The 19398-nt window shown below is 45.9% G+C and overlaps 2 protein-coding genes across 7 annotated transcripts; both read right to left on the bottom strand.

The window, feature by feature from the left end:
• Positions 1-8637: 8637 nt before the first annotated feature.
• Positions 8638-9147, bottom strand: LOC112890480. The gene has a single exon (XM_025957363.1). It carries the CDS (start codon positions 9145-9147, stop codon positions 8638-8640), a length of 510 nt encoding a protein of 169 aa, XP_025813148.1.
• A 1913-nt stretch (positions 9148-11060) lies between these two features.
• Positions 11061-15548, bottom strand: LOC112888553 (very-long-chain 3-oxoacyl-CoA reductase 1-like). Of its 6 annotated transcripts, none has more exons than XM_025954787.1 (5): positions 15148-15548; positions 14747-15035; positions 14359-14428; positions 13897-13986; positions 12086-13809 (listed from the first exon to the last, which is right to left on the bottom strand). In XM_025954787.1, exons 1-5 carry the CDS (start codon positions 15500-15502, stop codon positions 13684-13686), a joined length of 930 nt encoding a protein of 309 aa, XP_025810572.1. In that variant the 5' UTR covers positions 15503-15548; the 3' UTR covers positions 12086-13683. The 6 variants fall into 6 exon arrangements, with proteins under 6 accessions (XP_025810566.1, XP_025810569.1, XP_025810572.1 ...); XM_025954786.1 differs by having other exon boundaries at positions 13676-13833; XM_025954781.1 differs by lacking the exons at positions 12086-13809; positions 13897-13986 and adding an exon at positions 11061-12068 and having other exon boundaries at positions 14359-14415.
• Positions 15549-19398: the final 3850 nt, after the last annotated feature.

Consider the following 19398-nt stretch of genomic DNA (forward strand, 5'->3'; position numbering starts at 1 on the left):
AAAACTTGAAGGAGCCAAAAGTTATTATACGCCTCCCTGATCATTCAAACCATTGCTTCCTCTGCTGAGCCATGAACTGTCAAAATGAAGATTCCTAGTTCTCAGCCTGCCCATTTCACAATTCACATCCCTGATTTCTGTGCCAGCATGAACAAGGCGAGTAGGCCTAGGACGCGCGGCGGAAGCCTTAACGGAATGTTAAAGGAGCAGAAGGCAAGGCTTTTTTACATCATACGGCGATCCGTCCTCATGCTTCTATCCCACGGCGAATGATCAGCGATAGAAGCATTTTTTTTTTCTTTTTATTCATGGAGATTACAATTTCGCTCTGGATCATGTTTCCAGAGTGTAAGGTTAACAGTTCTTTGATGTATATACTACAGTAAGTGATATTATTTCATTATTTGTTGTTTCACCCTATTAATTATATTCCGGCTGTGTGCATGACAGACCGAAAATGCGTAACGTGTTTGTTTCAAAGAACTGATGATTCAAGGCCAGACTGGATACATCTCATCTCGAGCGTGCCTTGACACAAAGTTCGATGAAGTTTTTGTGAACTTTGTTCATTAAACTAACCCGTAATATTATTTAGCAATCAATTCTATCATATTAATTTCCTTTTTAGGACTTGTTTCTACTAGGTTCGTGTTCGCTTTCACCTCAACTTTTACTTCATATTAGGCCTAAATCCACCATCAGCTGCGGGCATTCTTATGGTATTTGGGAGGTACCAAAGATGTATTACTAGATTAAAACTTAGGAGATACCAAATTTTTACTATTTTTGTGCGAAATTTTGGTACACCTCACATTTTTTTTTCTCGCAGAAAAACAGGGCCCACCTCTATATAATAATTGTAAAAATTAAACACTCATAACAATGACTCGAGCCTGGGCTTCCTAGTTGGCAAAATAGTAGAGAGAGAGCGAACCGTAAAACTGTGACCCAACTAACCAAGTTGTGAACGTAGCTTCTCTACTAAATTTAATAAGATTTTTTAAAGATTTAATATTTTTTAAAAATTTGAGTGAACTTTCTGACCGAAAAATACGAAATTTTTCGAATTTCGTTTATTTGGACAGGGACTGAAATTTTAGCGAAAAAGAAATATAAAACCCTCATTGAGAAAACAAATGAGACTAAGAACGAGCGCTAGGGAAGAACAGGGAAGTAACATAAATACTGGGATCAAAGATTCAGAATTACGGGGACAGCATGGTTGTTCTCTTTTAGTATGTTCTCAGAACCTCTTAACAAGCGGATAGTACTGTGCGAGATGATTCTGGCCAATTTAATTTAAATATTAAAAGATTATAACAATTAATTTTTTGGTCCTCGCAAAAAGAATTATTTTTGGGTATTTCAACTGTATCCATATCAAAATAACATGTTTGTGATTAGAGGAAACTAGCTGCAGCGAAACAAGGGGCACTCTGACTACCTAGCTAGGTCGAGGCCCAGTTGCGACGACGTCGTCGCACCGGCCGTCGAAGGTGTCGTTGCTGAGTCATTATATTCAGGCTTCTCCAATTCTTTCATCCTGCAGATCGACGTAGTAGTGACAGTTGCGATCTCGATGTCGCACCGGACGGCGAAGCTGTCGTCCTTGAGGCATTCAGAGGCCGTTTGCCCGGGGCTTCGGAGGGCTCTGACTCCTCCTGACACCAGCACCGTGCTGCAACCGTGCTGCCAGAACAACCGGAAATCTTGGTGTGTACTCGCTCAGCGGTGGCTATCGGGGCTGTTGGATCACCTGGCTAGGTTGGAAACTATCAGACATGTCAGCAACTGTTCCGCCAAATACGTTGCCGTATATTACTGATATACTCTCGTAAATACGTGGTTCACCGTTTGGTATACAATATAAAAATTAAGGTCCACCGTCTCCCTCGCCCTGCCGCCCCAATATCTCCGCGGGAGTCGCCGTTGTTGAAGACGATGGCGGCGCCAACTACGTCCCATCCTTCAGATCCACACTCCCGGGAGCCCTACGTCATTCGTGCTCGACGGCGTTGCAGATCTTCAGGTAATCACGAAGCGCCCTACGCTCCGCCGACCAGCTGCGCGCCGTCCTGCCCTAAAACATCAGGTCGAGTCGCCGTCGTTGAAGACAACGGCGGCGCCAGCTACATCCCCTCCTCAGATCCACACTCACGGAACCCTACACTGTTCGAGCGCGATGATGGAGTAGACGACAGCAACAGATACCACTCCTTTCGTCCCTCAGATCTCCAGGTAATCAAGCAACTCCGACTGCTGCAGAGGACGACGACTGCTTGCTCGCATTTCGTGATTTGGGTCTGCCTTTAACACTGTTTACGGTCAGTGCGACAGACCTACATTGGGGAGATTGCAGATCTTGGACGGCGGCAGAACCGGGGCTGGCGCAATGCGGGCGTTCTCACCGCGGATTAGCAGAGCTGGGGCATTCTTGGGTAGGCGACGGCCGGAGTTGTAGCCTGGAACGGAACGACTCCCAGGACGCAGACGATCCACCTTGCGCCTAGGGGCAGCTTTCCCATGTAAAATTCTCAACATATTTTACCGTGTTTTTTTTATCGCGTTTGACACCAGCTGCAGAACATCACCACATACCAGAAATACCAGTGATTTTTTCTTCCCAAAATTGCCTTCCAAGGGGGATTATCCATCCAATAGCAGTGGCGGTCCTTGGGGGCGAGTTGAATACGCGAGTGATGTGAACAACGGCAATTTTGATCTTAATTTGCTTGAGTCATTTTCGGGTTAGTACTTCTTAAAAACTTTCCTCATAAATTAAGATTGTATTACCCAGCCTCTTGAGCTGAATGTTTTGTCCCTGGAAACAGTTCCGGCAGAAGGATGTGGTTCTTTTCAACAACTACTTCAAGCTGTCTCGTGCCATCTGCCGTCGATAGTTGAGGAGACATTACTCCACATCAACGGGGGCTCTAGAGTTATCAGGGTGATGAACATTGTTCGGTGGTTGAGGGTTTGGCGTTGATACCTGAGGAAACATTAGTACAATACAATGGGGGCTCGAGAATAGATGACCGTGACGGGCTTTGTTCCGGATATGAGAGTTCTGGATCATCGGTCTACGCTGTTGACTCTGATGAAGAAGACTATGATGTGGGTGCTAATCGGTAAGTTTGCCTTTGGCTGATTACAAATTTGGTTATGTTTGAGCCTGTTACATACGTAAGGATTTGTTTCCCCGATTATGTCTCAGGCTACGTGATTTGGAGGTTGAAAGGATTATTGCTGAGCGCACCTCGGAGGGTGAAGGAAATGTTAACATTTGTAGGCAGCATGTCTGTTCTGCGGGACAGGGCGTACAAGATGATCATGCACATGAGGAAGAACATTGCCCATGCATGGATGGGAATCCATTTATGCATGTACTTACTGAGGTTCATGACCAAACATGTGGGCAGTGGGAAAAAAAGGTGAGTTTCGTTGTTTGGTACATCGTCCTGCTGTGACAATCACCACATGAAAAACCATCAGACCAGGGGCCGAGATGAAATGTTGAGGGCATATACCACCACTTTGACAAATAAACACGTTTTGACAGAAAAAAACATTTGCACATACTAGGCAGCATAGGCATTTCCGCTGTTGGCGAGGCTCGCCAATAGTGCATAGAGATGCAACGCGCCTGCAGCCGCAGCGAAACTTTGGTGGCTGCCTTGATTTCAGCCGCCCAGGTTCCCAGTAGTCCGTTACATCCTCTACATACTTGTTCAAAACATCTTCCCATATCCATTACTGGCAATATCTACATGTCGCCGCGTTTAAAAAAATACAAGATTTTAAATATAATGGCACCTAAGTTCAGGATGAATGCATCCAACCGATATCCGGAATGAATTCAATAATTAACATGCCATGACAACTAAGTTCAGAAGATTTGCTCAGGAACTATATATTTTGCTATCTAGCTGAAAAAAAATTATCTACCAATTTTTGCTACATCTGATGGCTTCAAGACAAACATTCTCCTTGTGGGCACCAGGCACCATCTAACTCCAGAATGAATTCATTAGCTTGAGGGGGAGCAAGTTCATAAGATGTGCTCAGGGGGAGCGCGTACAGAACTTGAGGGGGAATGATCCAATATAGGAGACCATTTTGCTTTCACGTTAACTGAAAAAAAAGTATCTATCTACCAAATCTTACTACGTCTGATAGATTCAAGACAAAACATTCCCCTTGAGGGCATCAGACGCCACGCCTCAAACATTACAATTCATATAGAACAAAAGAGCCGAATCAAAACACATAAATTTACATCGCAATGTAGGAACCTTCTCATATCGTTCCGTTCCGTGCGTGCTGTACGGGAGCAGGAATGCCGCACAAACATTTCAACTCAGGCACCTCTGTGGGGTCACCTCTGTGAGTGCCTGTGACGTGGCACTCGGCAAAGGGCCAGTCTTTGCCGAGCGCCAACCAGAGGGCACTCGGCAAAGAGCTGTCACGGCCCCAAACGCCGTCACGGCTACTTTTCTTTGCCGAGTGCCTTCCCTGACACTCGGCAAAGCCTTTGCCGAGTGCCCGATAAAAGGCACTCGGCAAAGACATCTTTGCCGGAATATTCGCTACCGAGTGCCCTTTGCCGAGTGTTACACTCGGCAAAGACTTTACCGAGTGTTTTCAGAGCTTTGCCGAGTATCATAGACACTCGGTAAAGGTCCTGAATCCGGTAGCGAGCAGGAATACCGCACAAACATTTCAACTCAGGCACCTCTACGGGTCACGTCCTGTTGTCCACGTTACTTTCGATCCGAGCTAAAATCATAAAAAACTAAACTTTCACGCCAACCATTACTCTTTAAAAATATGGAAAAACTTGATGAGCGCAAGAGGGCCTACATGGGATCCAGGTGACGAAGTCCCGGCGGTGAGCACAAGGGCAGCCTACTTGCGGTGGGTTGTCACTAACGGCAGCCGATCACGAGGAGCCGAGCACGAGTAGCACGGGGAGATGATGAGGAGTAGAATCCGTACAGCTGCAATCCCAGATTGCGCCGGCGCACCACCGGCAGCTCGGGTTGCGGCGATGCTCGACCGAAAGCACCTAGATTGCGGCGGCGCTCGAGCGGAAAACGTAGCTGGAATGTGGCGGCGCACAACCGGCGCGCACGGGGTGCGGCGGAGCTCCACCGGAAGCGTAGCTGGAATGCGGCGGCGCACAAAGGATGCTAGCACGCCGGCCAGCGGCTGGCTATGGATAGGAACGGGTCGAAAACATGCGGGTCCCATGCGAATGGATGGGTAGGGAACCTTGGTTCGGAACGGATAAAAACAATGCGGGTCCCACTCACTTGGGGAATACGGAGTGCCGGGAAAGCAAAATACGCTTCAATACCAGGAGGGAGAAACGCTGGCACGAATCTTGATGCCCTGCATGCATTTGAAATGGACATCGCGGATAAACACCGCTGAGCGAGTACATGTTGGATTGTATTTTGGCTGTCAGAAGAGCCGGAGTGCTGTCAGGGAAGCCAGAGCCGGTGGAGCCACAATTCAGATTCACCGTTAGGAAAAGGTGATGTAACACCTAAACACTCTGTTATTGGTGGAGAAAGTGACAAAGAATGGAATCCCGTCAGCCACTTGAAGCAAGCTCTCAAAATTTGTTTCGAATCTAGCAGTGGTTGCTACATTTTTTTGCCAGAAGAAGCCGGAGCCGACCGGAGCTCTCCCAGACGGGCTCTCAAGCTTCTCCGGTTCTTTCCTGCTGAACCAATCAGGTGGCCCCGCAGGTTCCCGAGCTGGTCCAGTATGCTGAACTGGAACCTAGCCAGGACGGTTTCGCTGTGGGGTCTGCTGTCGAGACGGTGAAGGTAGACGCCGACGTGATCCGAGAGCTCGGATTCGCCAGCTGTAGTCCGTATGGTATTCTGTGTGGTCGTCGTCATCGTCATGTTTGCCGTGGGGGTATAGCCGTAGGATCCACTTGCGGCCGCCGACGTCGAAGGCCGGCGAGCCGACCCTCTTTTGTTTCATCTTGCTCAGGAGCGAGTAGCAATGGACCCTGAGGACGTGGGAGCCCTTGAACAGTTTGCAGGTGACGGTGGAGGCGGAGCGCGAGATGTGATCGCCAGAGCTGCGGCGGTCGGCGCCGATCGGCTGGGGCTGGCTCATGTGCGCATAGCCGGCGACCCTGGAGAGCACCTGGGCACGCGCCATCGGTGACCGGCAGATGATGGCCGCGGCTGACGACAACATCATAATAGAGGAGTAGAGCTTAATCTAGGAATTATTACTCGTACATCTACATGTTTGTGGAAAGATAAAGCAAAGACCATAGTATCCAACACACACCTACGTGTAGCAGGATGGTAGCCGATCCGGTAAAATAGGAAGTGACATAAACAATTTTTCTTAAAAGTAACATAGAGTTTGTATCTGATGCAATTTCTCTTTGCTATAAAAATGTGATAATTGCAGCTCCTATTGACACCATTTGAAGCTCATCTGCATGCAATAATTCCAAGGGGCGGGAGTCCATTTGCTAAGTGCGAAAAAAATCTTACCTGAAAGCCCATCAGAGGTACCCCTCGTCGTTTGTGTGGACTCATTCATGTTAACTCTTTAGAGAGTGAGAGAGCTATGGTTCGGGGGATTGAGAGGTGAGGCTAAAGGTCCACCAATTCCATTGACAAAACGAAGAGTAAAATTTGTGAGGGATTCATGTTATCCTTGACACATTGGTTGTTTCATCACTGACTTGCTTGCTATTAAGACATACTCCATCCATCCTAAAAAATAAATCATTCAATGATTCAAAATTTGTTCTAAAAAATTGATGGTTTTACCCTATTTTATTAGGTGCATGTGCATACGATCAACTAGTGTCAAATATGACTAATAAATAGGGCCAAACAAGATCATTTTACATTCTATTAATTTATCACAAACTTCCTAATTAATATAACTTCTTTGAGAGCCACCACCACATAAATCTAATGTAGAGACAACTTTTATAAATATTTTACAATTTGTCTTTACAAATATATCATAGTGTATTGTAAAGACACCTTTTGTGGCGCTTTAGAAAGCGTCACATGTATTGAGACACTATTTGAGGCGTTTTAAATTATAGAGATATTTTTTAAATTATTTTATAAAATATCAATACAGATTATTAGGGGCAAGTCTGAGACACCCCATAGAGGCATAGTTTGATTCATTCCTTTTAATATCTTGAGATGCTATTTAGATCATTGAGGCGTATTATGGAATACTCATACGAATTATACTTCTAGAGATTATACCAGTTCGATATAATTGTTCCTTTTTGTAGTATAGAATTTTCTCCAGATTTTTAACAACCTTATCATTTTAAATATTTGCCTTCATCATTTATGATATTTGTTCTTCAAGAACAAGTCCGAAGTAAGCTAGGTGCATTGGAGGCTTGGCACCAATATGAATCAAGAAAAGAGATAGAAGACTAGATGTACACTTCTAGAGAATAATGTACCTACCTTTATAGATGGGTTTTACATTTCTTGAATTCTTCTTTTCAAGTCCCATATTTATGACTGCTAGAGAAAAAATGTATTTATTTTACTAGATCTTTAGTCCACCAGTATAGAGTTTCACTTTTTGCTCAGTGCTCCTTAGATGGAGGGAATTGATATTTTATTGCTAATTTACCTATGAAGTTTGGAAAGGAAAAGCTTTTGCTGATATTTCAGTGCCCCTTCTATAGTTGCTGGAACTGAATTGTCAACTATTGATTAATGCTATTGTGTCAGCTAAACTTAGATCACTACACTATCATTTTTCAAGACAATAAAAAGCATACCTACAATATATTGGTACTGCACTACAGATTTCAATTTTGATGCAAGTGATAACAATGAGGACCCACGAGATGCTAACAATATAGTGTAGATTTTTGCGTACCTGCAAAAGTTACTTAATGTGTCTCATTGTGTTAACGAGGACATTGGATGAGGGTTTTCAGCAGTTTTACAAGCATAGAACGTAGAGACAATAAGGAAAAGAACGATGTGCAATGATGTGAATGCACCAATGATAAAAAATAGTTATGTGTGTAGAAATATACTATCTTTTGGTTTTTACCGTAGCGCCGCTGCCCAGATCCGTGCGAGGTAGCCTCAAATCGTTGAAAAAGGCCTCGCCGTTGCCATCCTCGCTGCCGCACGGGCTTCCGGTGGCGGGCTACAACGGCGGCGCGGCTGGGGGAGGTGGGGGATAAGGCTGGCGGCGCTAGGTTTGGAGTCACCCGTTTCGGCCCTAGAGGAGGGACGTGAGGGAGCCAAGAGGTTTTTTTGGTGATTGGAGTATGAGTTGCATGAAGTTTTTCTTTAAGAAAAACTAGTTGCATGAAGTTTATGCTGTTGTTGTCTTTTGGTTCAGTTTCTAAAAGACAGGTGTTTGTGGTGCGCCTCTTTGGCAATCAGAGGCAACCTATATGCGAGGCAGGTGTAGAATCTAATCTAAAAGACAGAAAATGCTGTCCACAGTCCACACCAGAACGGAAGCACCCAATTCAAAAGAACGTAGTAGGGAAAAAGAACAATGCAGCTCCTTAATCGACATGGTATCAAAAACCACGTACAACCACCCTAGCTACCTAGGTCGCACTGGAATCGCTACTTCCAGAGATAAAGACTAGGTGATCACGACAGTTTCTAGCCATTGTGACGGTGGCGTCGCACTGGACGGAGAAGCAGTCGTCCACGAGATACCCCCGGACCTCTCCAGCTCTTCCCTGGCGATCCACTTGCTGCAGCCCCAGCTGTGCCCTCGCTTGAAGTTGTTGCGCGACACGGTGTCGTGGACGAACCCAGCCGGGTTCCCGTGCCGGTCGAGCACGCTGAACTTTGCCCTCGCCGAGACGCGTTCGCCGCTTGGGTTGCTCTCGAGACGGAGGTAGACGGCGATGTGGCTCCTGGATTCCGTGGTGTCGCCGTTGCGGAAGAGCCTGAGGCACCAGCTGAGGTGGCCGACGTCGAAGGCGGGCGACTCGACGCGCTCGCGGTTCGCGAGCAGCTGGCTCAGGTGCGAGTACCCGTCGATCCTGAGCATGCAGGACCACGTCACCGGTTTGCAGACCACGGCAGAGCACAGGACGCGGCCGGATGACCACCTCAGTATCGCGGCGGTCACGGCTGCGGCCATGGGAAGCGGTCGTGTCTACAACAAGGACAAATGATTGATGGAGGACGAATTCGATCTTGTCGACGAGTCTCGATGTGGTTTTCTGGTATAATATATCGCATATGTTGACAGCGCGCGCATCTATGGTCTCGTGTATGCGTTGGAGTTGCGCTCGTGGTCCGTGTCAAATAATAAACCAACCATTATATTAATTAATTGTGAAGATGTACGTGCCATGTGCACGTGCTTTCAAAAATATAATAAAAAGTTTATATTTACTGCAAATTAACAATTATTGAACATCTTAAGTTAATAACAAGAAAAGTTGCAACTCTTCGTATATTTCACCAATTAAGTAGAAGTTTTTTATTCAATTGGAAAAAGTAACATTTGAATCTAATATTTCAGGATCTTAATAATTGTAAGTGGCCATCAACGTCAGATCTAGATCCAGTAGTGATTTTGTTTAAAAAAACAAAAAAACAGACCTGGAGAGGATGGGCGGTGGCAAGGGAAGGGAGGGGAGGCGGCGGGGGAAAAGAGAAGATTAGGAGAGAATAATGAGAGGAAGAGGAGTGTGTGAGAGTGAGGGAGAGGGAAATAGCTAGGATGGTGATCGCATCACGGCCGGTTCGTATTACGACTCTGCAGCGATAGATTATCACCGTCTGTTCACTTAAAACCGGCGGTGATGGCATTTGCAATGATATAAGTAGTAGTGTATGTATGTGTGTAGGTACTCTCAAACGTCATTTCGCAACTTAAAAGCGCAGGAAGGGATAATTTTGTGCGCTTAATGAGCTCAATACAACTATTATGTCTGTATGGTATGGTATATACAACTTCTCTAGTGATAAACAGACCACATGAGGACTTTACTTACTAGTGGCCGCATATACCACATGATTCCTTTTAGGAAGTTACACTTTTACATAATAGGTCTTTGCAAATAAGCCGTCACCATATTGGTTAAGCACAACCTAGTGGTGCTAGGTTTTCACCGTCGGTACGAAAGTAGGTGGATGTTGGCGGTTGGAATCAGCAATGAAAACAACTATCGTTGTCGGGTTAATATTAGGGACCGACGGTGATAGGTGTAGATGTTATTATCGGGTCTATTTATGAACCAGAGGTGAAAACAGATCTAGTGGTGAAAATCCACCATTCGCACAAAAATATTTATTCCCTTTTCATACAAAGTTAGGGGAAGATAAATTTTATATTAAAGTTATAGAGCTCAACGAGATAAAAAATAGACAACTTTTTATTAAAATTATTTATATACCTAAATATTTGATATGAATTATTAGACCTATCAAACGATCATAGATTGAAAAAAGATTAACATCAAAACAGGATGCTTCTTTAATATATATATATATATACACACACACACACTTCCAAATAGAGACAAATTTGATTAAAAGCATAGGGCGTGCTTGGATGCACCCCACCCTGCGTCAAGTCCAATGGGTGATGCCGCCACAAAAGTTGACCAGTGCTTGGTTCCTAGCAAATCTTCTACGTGCCACACTAAATTCAGTTGATTTCTATATCGTGTCTCAACTAAATTGTGGCATCTATTTTGACGCCATAACTACGGCGACGCCACACATGTGGCTTGGCAGATTTGTGGCCTGTATTAAGCACAGCCATAATAACCAGATTAGTAGGATCGGAGTCATTTGCGTCCTTTGGCTTCTACACATAGCAGGATTGTCCAGTTAGGATTCTTCAAGAATCAAGAGTCATGGTTTTACAACACACACACTTGGTGCAAAGGAGTAGATTGCAGGCACAATGCTCAAGTTTCCCGTTTTGCCTCTAACTGGAATTTTTCCGAATCCAAAGAAAAAGTGCTTCAAACTCCAGAAAAGCTTGAACTGGAAAATATGTTTCAATTAAACTTCTCAAATCTGAAAAGTCATAAAAGGAAAAATGAAAAAATCACGGAAGAAGATAACTTTATCGAAACAGTCATTAGACACATCACGCACGGATGCATCTTGCGCGGTCCACCAATCGATACAACTACTCCCCGCGAAAGTACAGAGCCAACAAAACATTGCATCAACCACTCACATCCATTACTACCGGAAAAAAAATCTTTGCCGAGTGTCCAGTGTTTTGCCGAGTGTTTTTTCCGGGCGCTCAGCGTCTTTGCCGAGTGTTGTTTTCGGCACTCGGTAAAGACGTCTTTGCCGAGTGCCTTTTTTACACACTCGGCAAAGAAGCTATTTGCCGAGTGCCTTTTTTAGACTGAAACAAACAATTTACACTCAGTTAATTATAATATGTGGAGAATAAAAACGTAATGTTGACACCCTTGGTCCAATGGTGTAATGGTAGAGGGAGTTGTTTGTGTGCACAAGGTCGTGAGTTCGAAACCTATCATCGACAACTTATAAAAAATTGCTGAAAAAAATGTCTAACCTATTAGATGGGTCACTAGCTGGTTGTGCATGCCTCCCCCAATAAATTCTTTTTTCATGTTTCGTTTTTTTGAATTTTTTTCGATTTATATTTTGCCCATCGCTGCCGAGTGCCCTTTGCGGCGTGACCTGGAAGCTAGCCTGGAACAGTGGAACCTACTGTAGCTAACAACAGTCAGGCACGCCAAGCCTATTGTTCCATTAAAACTTGTGTCTCGGGGGTTCTTCCTTGTGGTCGTTGCGCGGTGGAGCCCTTGCGGACCTGATCCGCTGGAAGAGCGCCCGCTGCCGGAGGTGCTCGCGCAGGCGGAGCCAGTCGTGGACGCGGTCCGGCACCGCGGCGGCGAGGCACCGCTGGACCCGGTGCCCGGCGTTGGGCACGCAGAGCGCGCCGTGCCCGATCCAGCGCACCGCCGCCCGCGCGTACGCGTCGGACGTCGGCACGAACGGCGAGAAGCGTCTGGCCCGGGCGACCCTAGACGCCATCTTGGTGTCCACGAACAGCGGGGCCTGCAGCAGCGGCGGCGGCCGGCATGAGCAGTTAGTTGTTTCTTTTAGAGACATAGACATGCATGCCAAGATTTTCTATGCTAATAAGTCACAGTCTGAACGACTACATACACTGGATTTGCCAACCCGTTTGTCTATCTATCGTGTTATCCAACATTATTGGCAACAAATTGTGAAGAGCTAGGAACCCTTTGCGAGTCCAATCAGCCGCCAACCACACCGACGGGGCACAAGTGTACTCACTTTCTTGGGATTTGCTCACGTAGAGGATGATCAGAAAAGGACTTCAATTCCATCCTTTTGATTTTATAAAAGGAGAAAAGAAAACTAGTAGTACAATTTCTTAATGAAAGTGGTTGCAGAACTGCTCGGATTAATCAACTGGCTACTCATCGTAATTTCGACACACCTAATTAAGTACCAAATTATAGCAGGTTTGGCAGCTCTTTCACACAATCACAACCCCAATAATCCCACATCACATCAATCAACCTATGTTCAATATTTGTTATTTAAGTCAATAATCTCTTTATCCTTTGTCTTTGCTAATAATCTAAGCTTTCCTATCAATAAACTATATGGTGTTGGTGCGACGACGGCTGTTACTGCCGCCGTTGCCACGTTGACGGATGGACTAGCAGACGATGTTTTCGCTCCGTTTGCCACTAGCGCGTCGAATGGGGACGCTGGTGACACACCAGCTCCCAACGTGCCAGCGCCAAGCATGCATGGTGAAGCCGACTACTCGGGATCCCAGGGACGCAGGCTTCGGCGCTCTATTGGTGAGGTCAAGCGTAAAATCTAAACGTCGCTTGCACCGAAGCCCTCTAGGAGGATGAAGATGGTGGCGCCGGTATTTGCGGGTGAATCGCCTGCCCCAAGCCTCCCCAAAAGAAGCCGACGGATTGCCAAGCAACCTTTGGTTAAGATTGTGTCGTCCAAGAGAGCTGAGGTGTTGCTCATGCAGCGTTTTGGTGGTGTCCCTGCGCAGGAAGAGCACTCAAGCCAGCCAAGAACACGATTGCTGAATATTTTAATGTTAACTTTAGCCTCAAATACTTGGACGCAGCTAGGAGCTCTTCCCGTCCCTGAGGAAGAATGGGACGCTACCACATGTATAGCTGGCTTGATGAGGCGGCTGCTCTTACTTTGGTTGTTTTTGGGTTCCATGGAAGCTTCTGCCTGGTTGCATGTTGGTGCTAAGCACCTTGTAGGGATGGTCGAGCGGTAGTGAGTGCTAACCGCTCCGCGTTGTCGTAAGAAATTCTGTATTTTCATCATCCTCTAAATACAATGACCTGTGTTTCACTATAAAAAATAATTTTTTAGGAACGTGTATAAATGTATTTTTAGGGGCGGATGCGATACCCGTTCCTAATTCTCGTAGCTAAAAATGTAATTTTTAGGAGCGGTTAACGTGCCCGTCTTTGAAAATGATATTTGTAGGGGCGGGCGGGTCACGCCCGTAGAAATCGATTTCCAAAAAAATACGAAAAAATTAGAAAAAACTTTTAAGAAAAGCAGCACTACCCCAATGACAAAGACGGGGGAACTACTCCCGTTTCTAAACTAGAGTAGCTGTCCTGGGAAAACATTGGATGAGATTGTACAAATTTTAACCTGCCTGTGGCTTCACTTTGATCGAATTCAAGACATGGTACAAGTCTGCTAGTAGGTGAACTGTATGTACAAGCAATGAAGCGTTTGCTTTTATGGCTTGTACACAAACAGTTGGGCACCACTGTAGTATGCGCCAGGTCCTTACCCTGTCAAGCAGCGAGTTATTGGCGGCAGGAGTCAAAATAGCCAATGAGGTCGAGACAAAGACCTGCTGCTTTGCCAGGCGCGCTGTAGAATGGAGATGGGGTCTGCTTGATTGAGGGTGCCCGTTTGTCAGTGAACAGGCCTGACTGGTGGCCTGGTGCTGGACCGATCAGTTTGCAAGGAGATGTGAATTTGAGGCCTAAAGAACTATTCTGTTAATTAGCTGTCTCCGATTTGGGATACATGATGGCCTTTTTTATACAGAATTAGTTCTAGCTGAAGTTGCTGAACTGTAACGGTTATTAATTAAGATTATTTTGGCCACGCACGTTTGATCCAGCTGTTTTAGCTTTTGTTTTTTGAAACAAACCGGATAAAGAAAAGAATGTTATCGCATAACGGATCATAAAGGGATAAAGAATGTTATCAAATCTTACACTGAAGCATGAATAATATGCCGTAAATTTCCCGTTCTATTTTTTGTTGATCATTGAACATCAGGGAAGATTAGAAAATGCTACGTTACCTGGCATTGCACATCAATCCCTTTGCTTCTGTATTCAACGTAAAGGCTCCTGGAGAACTGAGCAACATACCTGCTAGCTTGAGAATTTTAACTCCATAAAGGATTAACACATAAGGGAAATAAAATAGGGAGAGGATCACAAACAACATTTTTGTTAGAATATATTATTAAATTCAGTAAATCTATAAGCAAAAAAAGTATTTTTCAAAAAACGTACACCTCGTTTTCAAATTTTATGTATAGTCAAACTAAGAAGTCCGGCAAGAATCTAGATCAAAAGGTCAGCATTTACCGTTTGGGTAACATTTTTTTTTCTTTTGGGAGACAAAGCAGAGCAGCCAGAACTAAATAAATCACGCACAAACAAACATACCAGTAGAGATATTACCGTTTGGTGGCGGCATAGACCGTGTAGAGGGGGAAGGAGGGGATCGCCTCCGTTGACCCGGATCCGATGTTCACGACGGCGCCCCTCCCGCGCGCCGCCATCCCCGGCAGCACCGCCGCCGCCACTTCCGTCAGCGCCCACAGGTTCACCCGCACCATCCTCATCCAGGCCTCCACGTCGAACTCGTGCAGGTACACCGCGCACGGCTTCGCCACGCCGGCGTTGTTCACCAACACCCCCACGTCCAGCCCCTCCACGGCCTCCCGGAGCCGCCGCATCGCCTCGTCGCCTGCGGAAAGGTTAGCAGCACGCCATCAGTGTGAGAGCTTCCAGTGCGGCCAGGTGTTTGTTGCGAAAAAAAAGGGGAAAAAACGTGTTCATGCGAATCGCGTTCGCGTCACCTTGAGTGGTGGAGACGAGGGAGAGGTCGAACACGACGGTCTTGGTCTGCACGGCGTGGTTCCTAGTGATGGCGTCGGAGATGTCGCAGAGCCTGTCGGGGTCGCGGCCGATGAGGACGACGCTGAGGCCCCGGCGCGCGAGCTCCAGGGCCATGGACCGGCCGATGCCGGACGTCGGGCCGGTGACCACGGCCCACGCGCCGTAGCGGCGGCGGAGGTTCGTCGGCCGGCGCAGGAGGCTGGGGAGGCCGAGGCAGTCCAGGAGACGGAGCGTGACAGCGGCGAGGTAGAGGGCGCCGAGGACGGCCAGCGAGAGGAAACACCGTTGCCGGAGGTCGTCGGCGGCGATGTCCATCTCTCTCTCTCTCTCGCCCTGCCCGCCTGTCGCGCGCTCTATCTGGCTCAGCTCGCCCGTTATTGTAATAAGGCTGGTGCCGATGGGGTACCGGCCCCCTGTCGGCCCGGCCCCAGGTGAGAGCGAGGCGAGAGTGAGAGAGAAGGCGGGAGCAGTCCCGCCGGGCAGGAGCGGGCGCTATCGCCCCGCTCTCACCTGCGTTGGGAGGCGCGCGGGGGCGGTAGCGAGGCGGTGCGCTGACATCGGCGTGCGTGGGCGAGAGGACGTGACGTGGAGGTTTTGATTGGTCCACGCGGACTATCCGTTGAACTAGCCATTATTTGACCATTTGAACTCCAAAAAATTCGAAAAAATTGTAAAAAATTTCAAATTTTATCCTTAACCCCCCTATAAATACCCCATCCGGATTTTACTCCTTCCCCACCCTATTTAAGCTTATTTCTCCCATCCACACTTCAATTTCACTCTTCTCGACGCCATGTCTTCATGTACCACGAATTCAAGTGAAGGAATGGAGGCTGAAATGATCGATGCGTTCCAAGTGGAGTATGAGGAGGCGATGCTCAATCTTGAAGAGGAGTCAAGTAGAAGGCAACGTCGTCGACGCTACATCAGGCGTGATCGTGAGGGTGCCCATGATCGGCTGTTCCAAGACTACTTCGCCGACAACTGCGTTTGTCCTCCGAATTACTTTCGGCGAAGGTACCGAATGAGGCGTCAACTTTTTCTACGTATTATGCGTAGATTAGGTGAATACTCTCCATATTTCACCCAAAGAGAAGATGCTTGCAACCGTCGTGGTCTCTCTCCGCTACAAAAGTGTACCACGGTCTTACGCTTGTTAGCTTATGGAGGCGCTGCGGATTCGATAGATGAGTACTTAAAGCTAGCTAGATCAACTGCATTAGATTGTCTAGAGAAATTCTGTGAAGGCATCATTCACTGTTACGAGGATGAGTTTTGCCGTGGACCAAATATCGTGGATACTCAGCGTCTACTAGCGAAAGCCGAGGAGCGTGGCTTTCCGGGCATGCTAGGGAGCATCGATTGCATGCATTAGCAGTGGAGAAACTGTCCGGTGGCACATGCGGGGCAATTAACAAGGGGGGACATAAAACATCCCACCATTATCTTAGAAGCCGTTGCATCGTATGATTGTTGGATCTGGCATGCATTTTTTGGAGTGGCCGGGTCCAACAACGACATCAATGTACTCAATCAGTCGCCGTTATTCACTGATGTGCTTAGAGGAGAAGCACCCTTAGTGAACTTTACGGTTAATGGACATGAGTACAATAGGGGTTACTACCTTGCCAACGGCATCTACCCCTCTTGGCCAGTGTTTATGAAGGGTATTACTCTTCCGTAGTGTGAGAAGCATCAGGTATTCACAAATGCTCAAGTAGCTTGGCGCAAAGATGTCGAGTGTTCGTTTGGACTGCTCAAGTCTAGGTTCAACATTATAGCAGTTCCCGGACGCTCTTACTCACAGCGTACTCTTGGGTTGATCATGCGTGCATGTGTCATCCTACACAATATGATCATCGATGACGAGCGTGATACCGATTTGGACGAGATCTATGAGACAGTTGCGTCCAATGTCGATCCGGCGATCCACAATGATGCACCACCAAGCCTAGCTGCCAGAATTCAGATGGACACCGAGATGAGGGACTCACCGATGTATGCAGAGCTCCAGTAGGATTTGGTTGAGCATGTGTGGGCACATAGTCATCCTTAGATTTATGTAATTTTTTTATTTATTATGTAATTTTTTATTTATTATGTAATTTTTTATTTATTATGTAATCGATAACTTTTTTAAGTTGAATAAAATTTATTTTTTGAATTTTTTACGTATTCGAACAAAGGAGGTTGAAATAATTAAATCTGGAAATGAAAAGCTGACGTGGAGGAGAGAGAAGTGAGAGTTGGCACTATAGCCTCTGCATTGGAGGGGTGTGGTGAGAGTGGGGTGAGGGTGGGTGAGAGTGGGGGTGAGAGCTGACGTGGCAGGAAGATATCTCCCCCCGCCACTAGACTCAGCCTAACTGAGCGCCTACGTGGTGTGTGTGGCTGTGGCTGTAGCTTGCCCGTCTCTTTGGCGTGTCTCCATCTATGTCCCCGCACACATGGAAATAATCTATTGCTTCCCGCTATGAGCTAGGCTCTCTTTTTATCCGTCAACACCCCAACACCAAGAAAATGGAGGCGTCATGCGGCGCCCTTTTTCTTTTTTTAGCGTCACGCAACAGTTAACGGAGATTAATAGAGAGAAAAAGAGCTTCATTTTAGTGACGCCAATTACAACAGATATAGATCATTAATTGCCATTTTCCTCAATGACACAACAACAATGGCTTCTCAACCAAATCTTCTTATGCCTCACCAGTCTAGCTACATAGGTGTGCCAGTGCCATTACTTCCACAAGTACAAAGCATCATCACACCATCTGCTACTTACGCCGCAACATTCTCATCTTCGGGATCAACACTCAGTCTGGTGACACAGAAAGAATAGAGTTAGACATCATACCCCAATATCATTCATAGTATGATTTTTTTATCTATACTTTATGTCTAACTTATTGCACATGGCACCCTCTACAAATCCAACCAGGATTTAAAAAAAATGATTCTGCCTAAGTAGAAAATTCTTTTGATATGAAATTATATGCTGAGCAACAGACATATGACTTCTACAATTCTTATGCTCGAGTCAAGGGATTTAGCATTCGAACGAGTAGTTCACATAATATGAAAAATACTACCACATAATAGAACTTTCTGTTGTTCTCGTGCAGGTACAAAATTAAATTATGTGTTGGAAACGGAGGTGTCCCTAATCACCCACTTGAAGGTGGACCTATACTTAGGAACACCCACTCACTTTGTAGTGGACAGCTTTATAATTTCTAATTACTTAGTGCCTTTTGGTCCTTTTTTGCTGCAGGGCCGACCTTCTAGCTCCCGGGTGGCAGAGCCAACCTACAGATGAAGCTTGCTTCCGGGTGGCAGAGCCAACCTTCAGATGAAGCTTGGACCGTTGTGATCCCGAGGGCAAAGCCAACCTTCGATAGATCACAATCCATGCACTAAGTAGTTAGAAATTATAGAAGCAGATTGGGAGACTAACTCTTTTGAACAACAATATTACACGAGAGTGTGAACACTTCTTAAGTGACTATTCTAGCACTCATTCACACACTCACCTAGCACTACAATCCCAACTCTCTCTAATGCTTGTGGCTTGTATGTGTTGTTGCCTCTTAGGTTACTAGGGAAGGGAGAGGGGGTTCTCATATATATAGACCATGGCGACACATATGGTGATGACATGTGTCCCCTACTCTAGAACCTTCTTAAATATTTTCTACTTTACCATACAATAAAAGATATTCTAGAATATTTCTAAATATTTTTTTCACTTGCCATATAAGACAAGTGACTCTGGAACTTTCCATAAATATTTATATCCATGGTAATATCTTCACCTTCAAAATATCTTCTTTCTTGCATGGTCAAGAGTATTCTAGAAGATTGACTTGCTTTCTTTCAATACTCCCCCTCAAGGCAATCTTCTCACAATAGTTGCTTTGTCGACCATGCCAAGCGCCTCCCGAAATCTCTCAAACTTTTCCCTATGAAGGCTTTTGGTGAAGATATCGGCATTTTGCTCTTCAGTCTTGATAGGCACCATCTCAATTTCATCCTCAAGGACCTTTTCTCTTATATAATGGTAATGAACTTCTATATGTTTGGTCCTTGCATAAAAAACTAGATTTTCAGCTAATCGGATAGAAGATAAGTTATCGCAGAAAATCCTTACTTGTTACTCTGTTGGCTGATGTAGATCCTTCATCAGTTGTTTAAGCCAAGTGTTCTCTTGTGCTGCC

This window comes from Panicum hallii, chromosome 4, assembly GCF_002211085.1.
Source record: "Panicum hallii strain FIL2 chromosome 4, PHallii_v3.1, whole genome shotgun sequence".
In the NCBI taxonomy this organism is placed as follows: domain Eukaryota; kingdom Viridiplantae; phylum Streptophyta; class Magnoliopsida; order Poales; family Poaceae; genus Panicum; species Panicum hallii.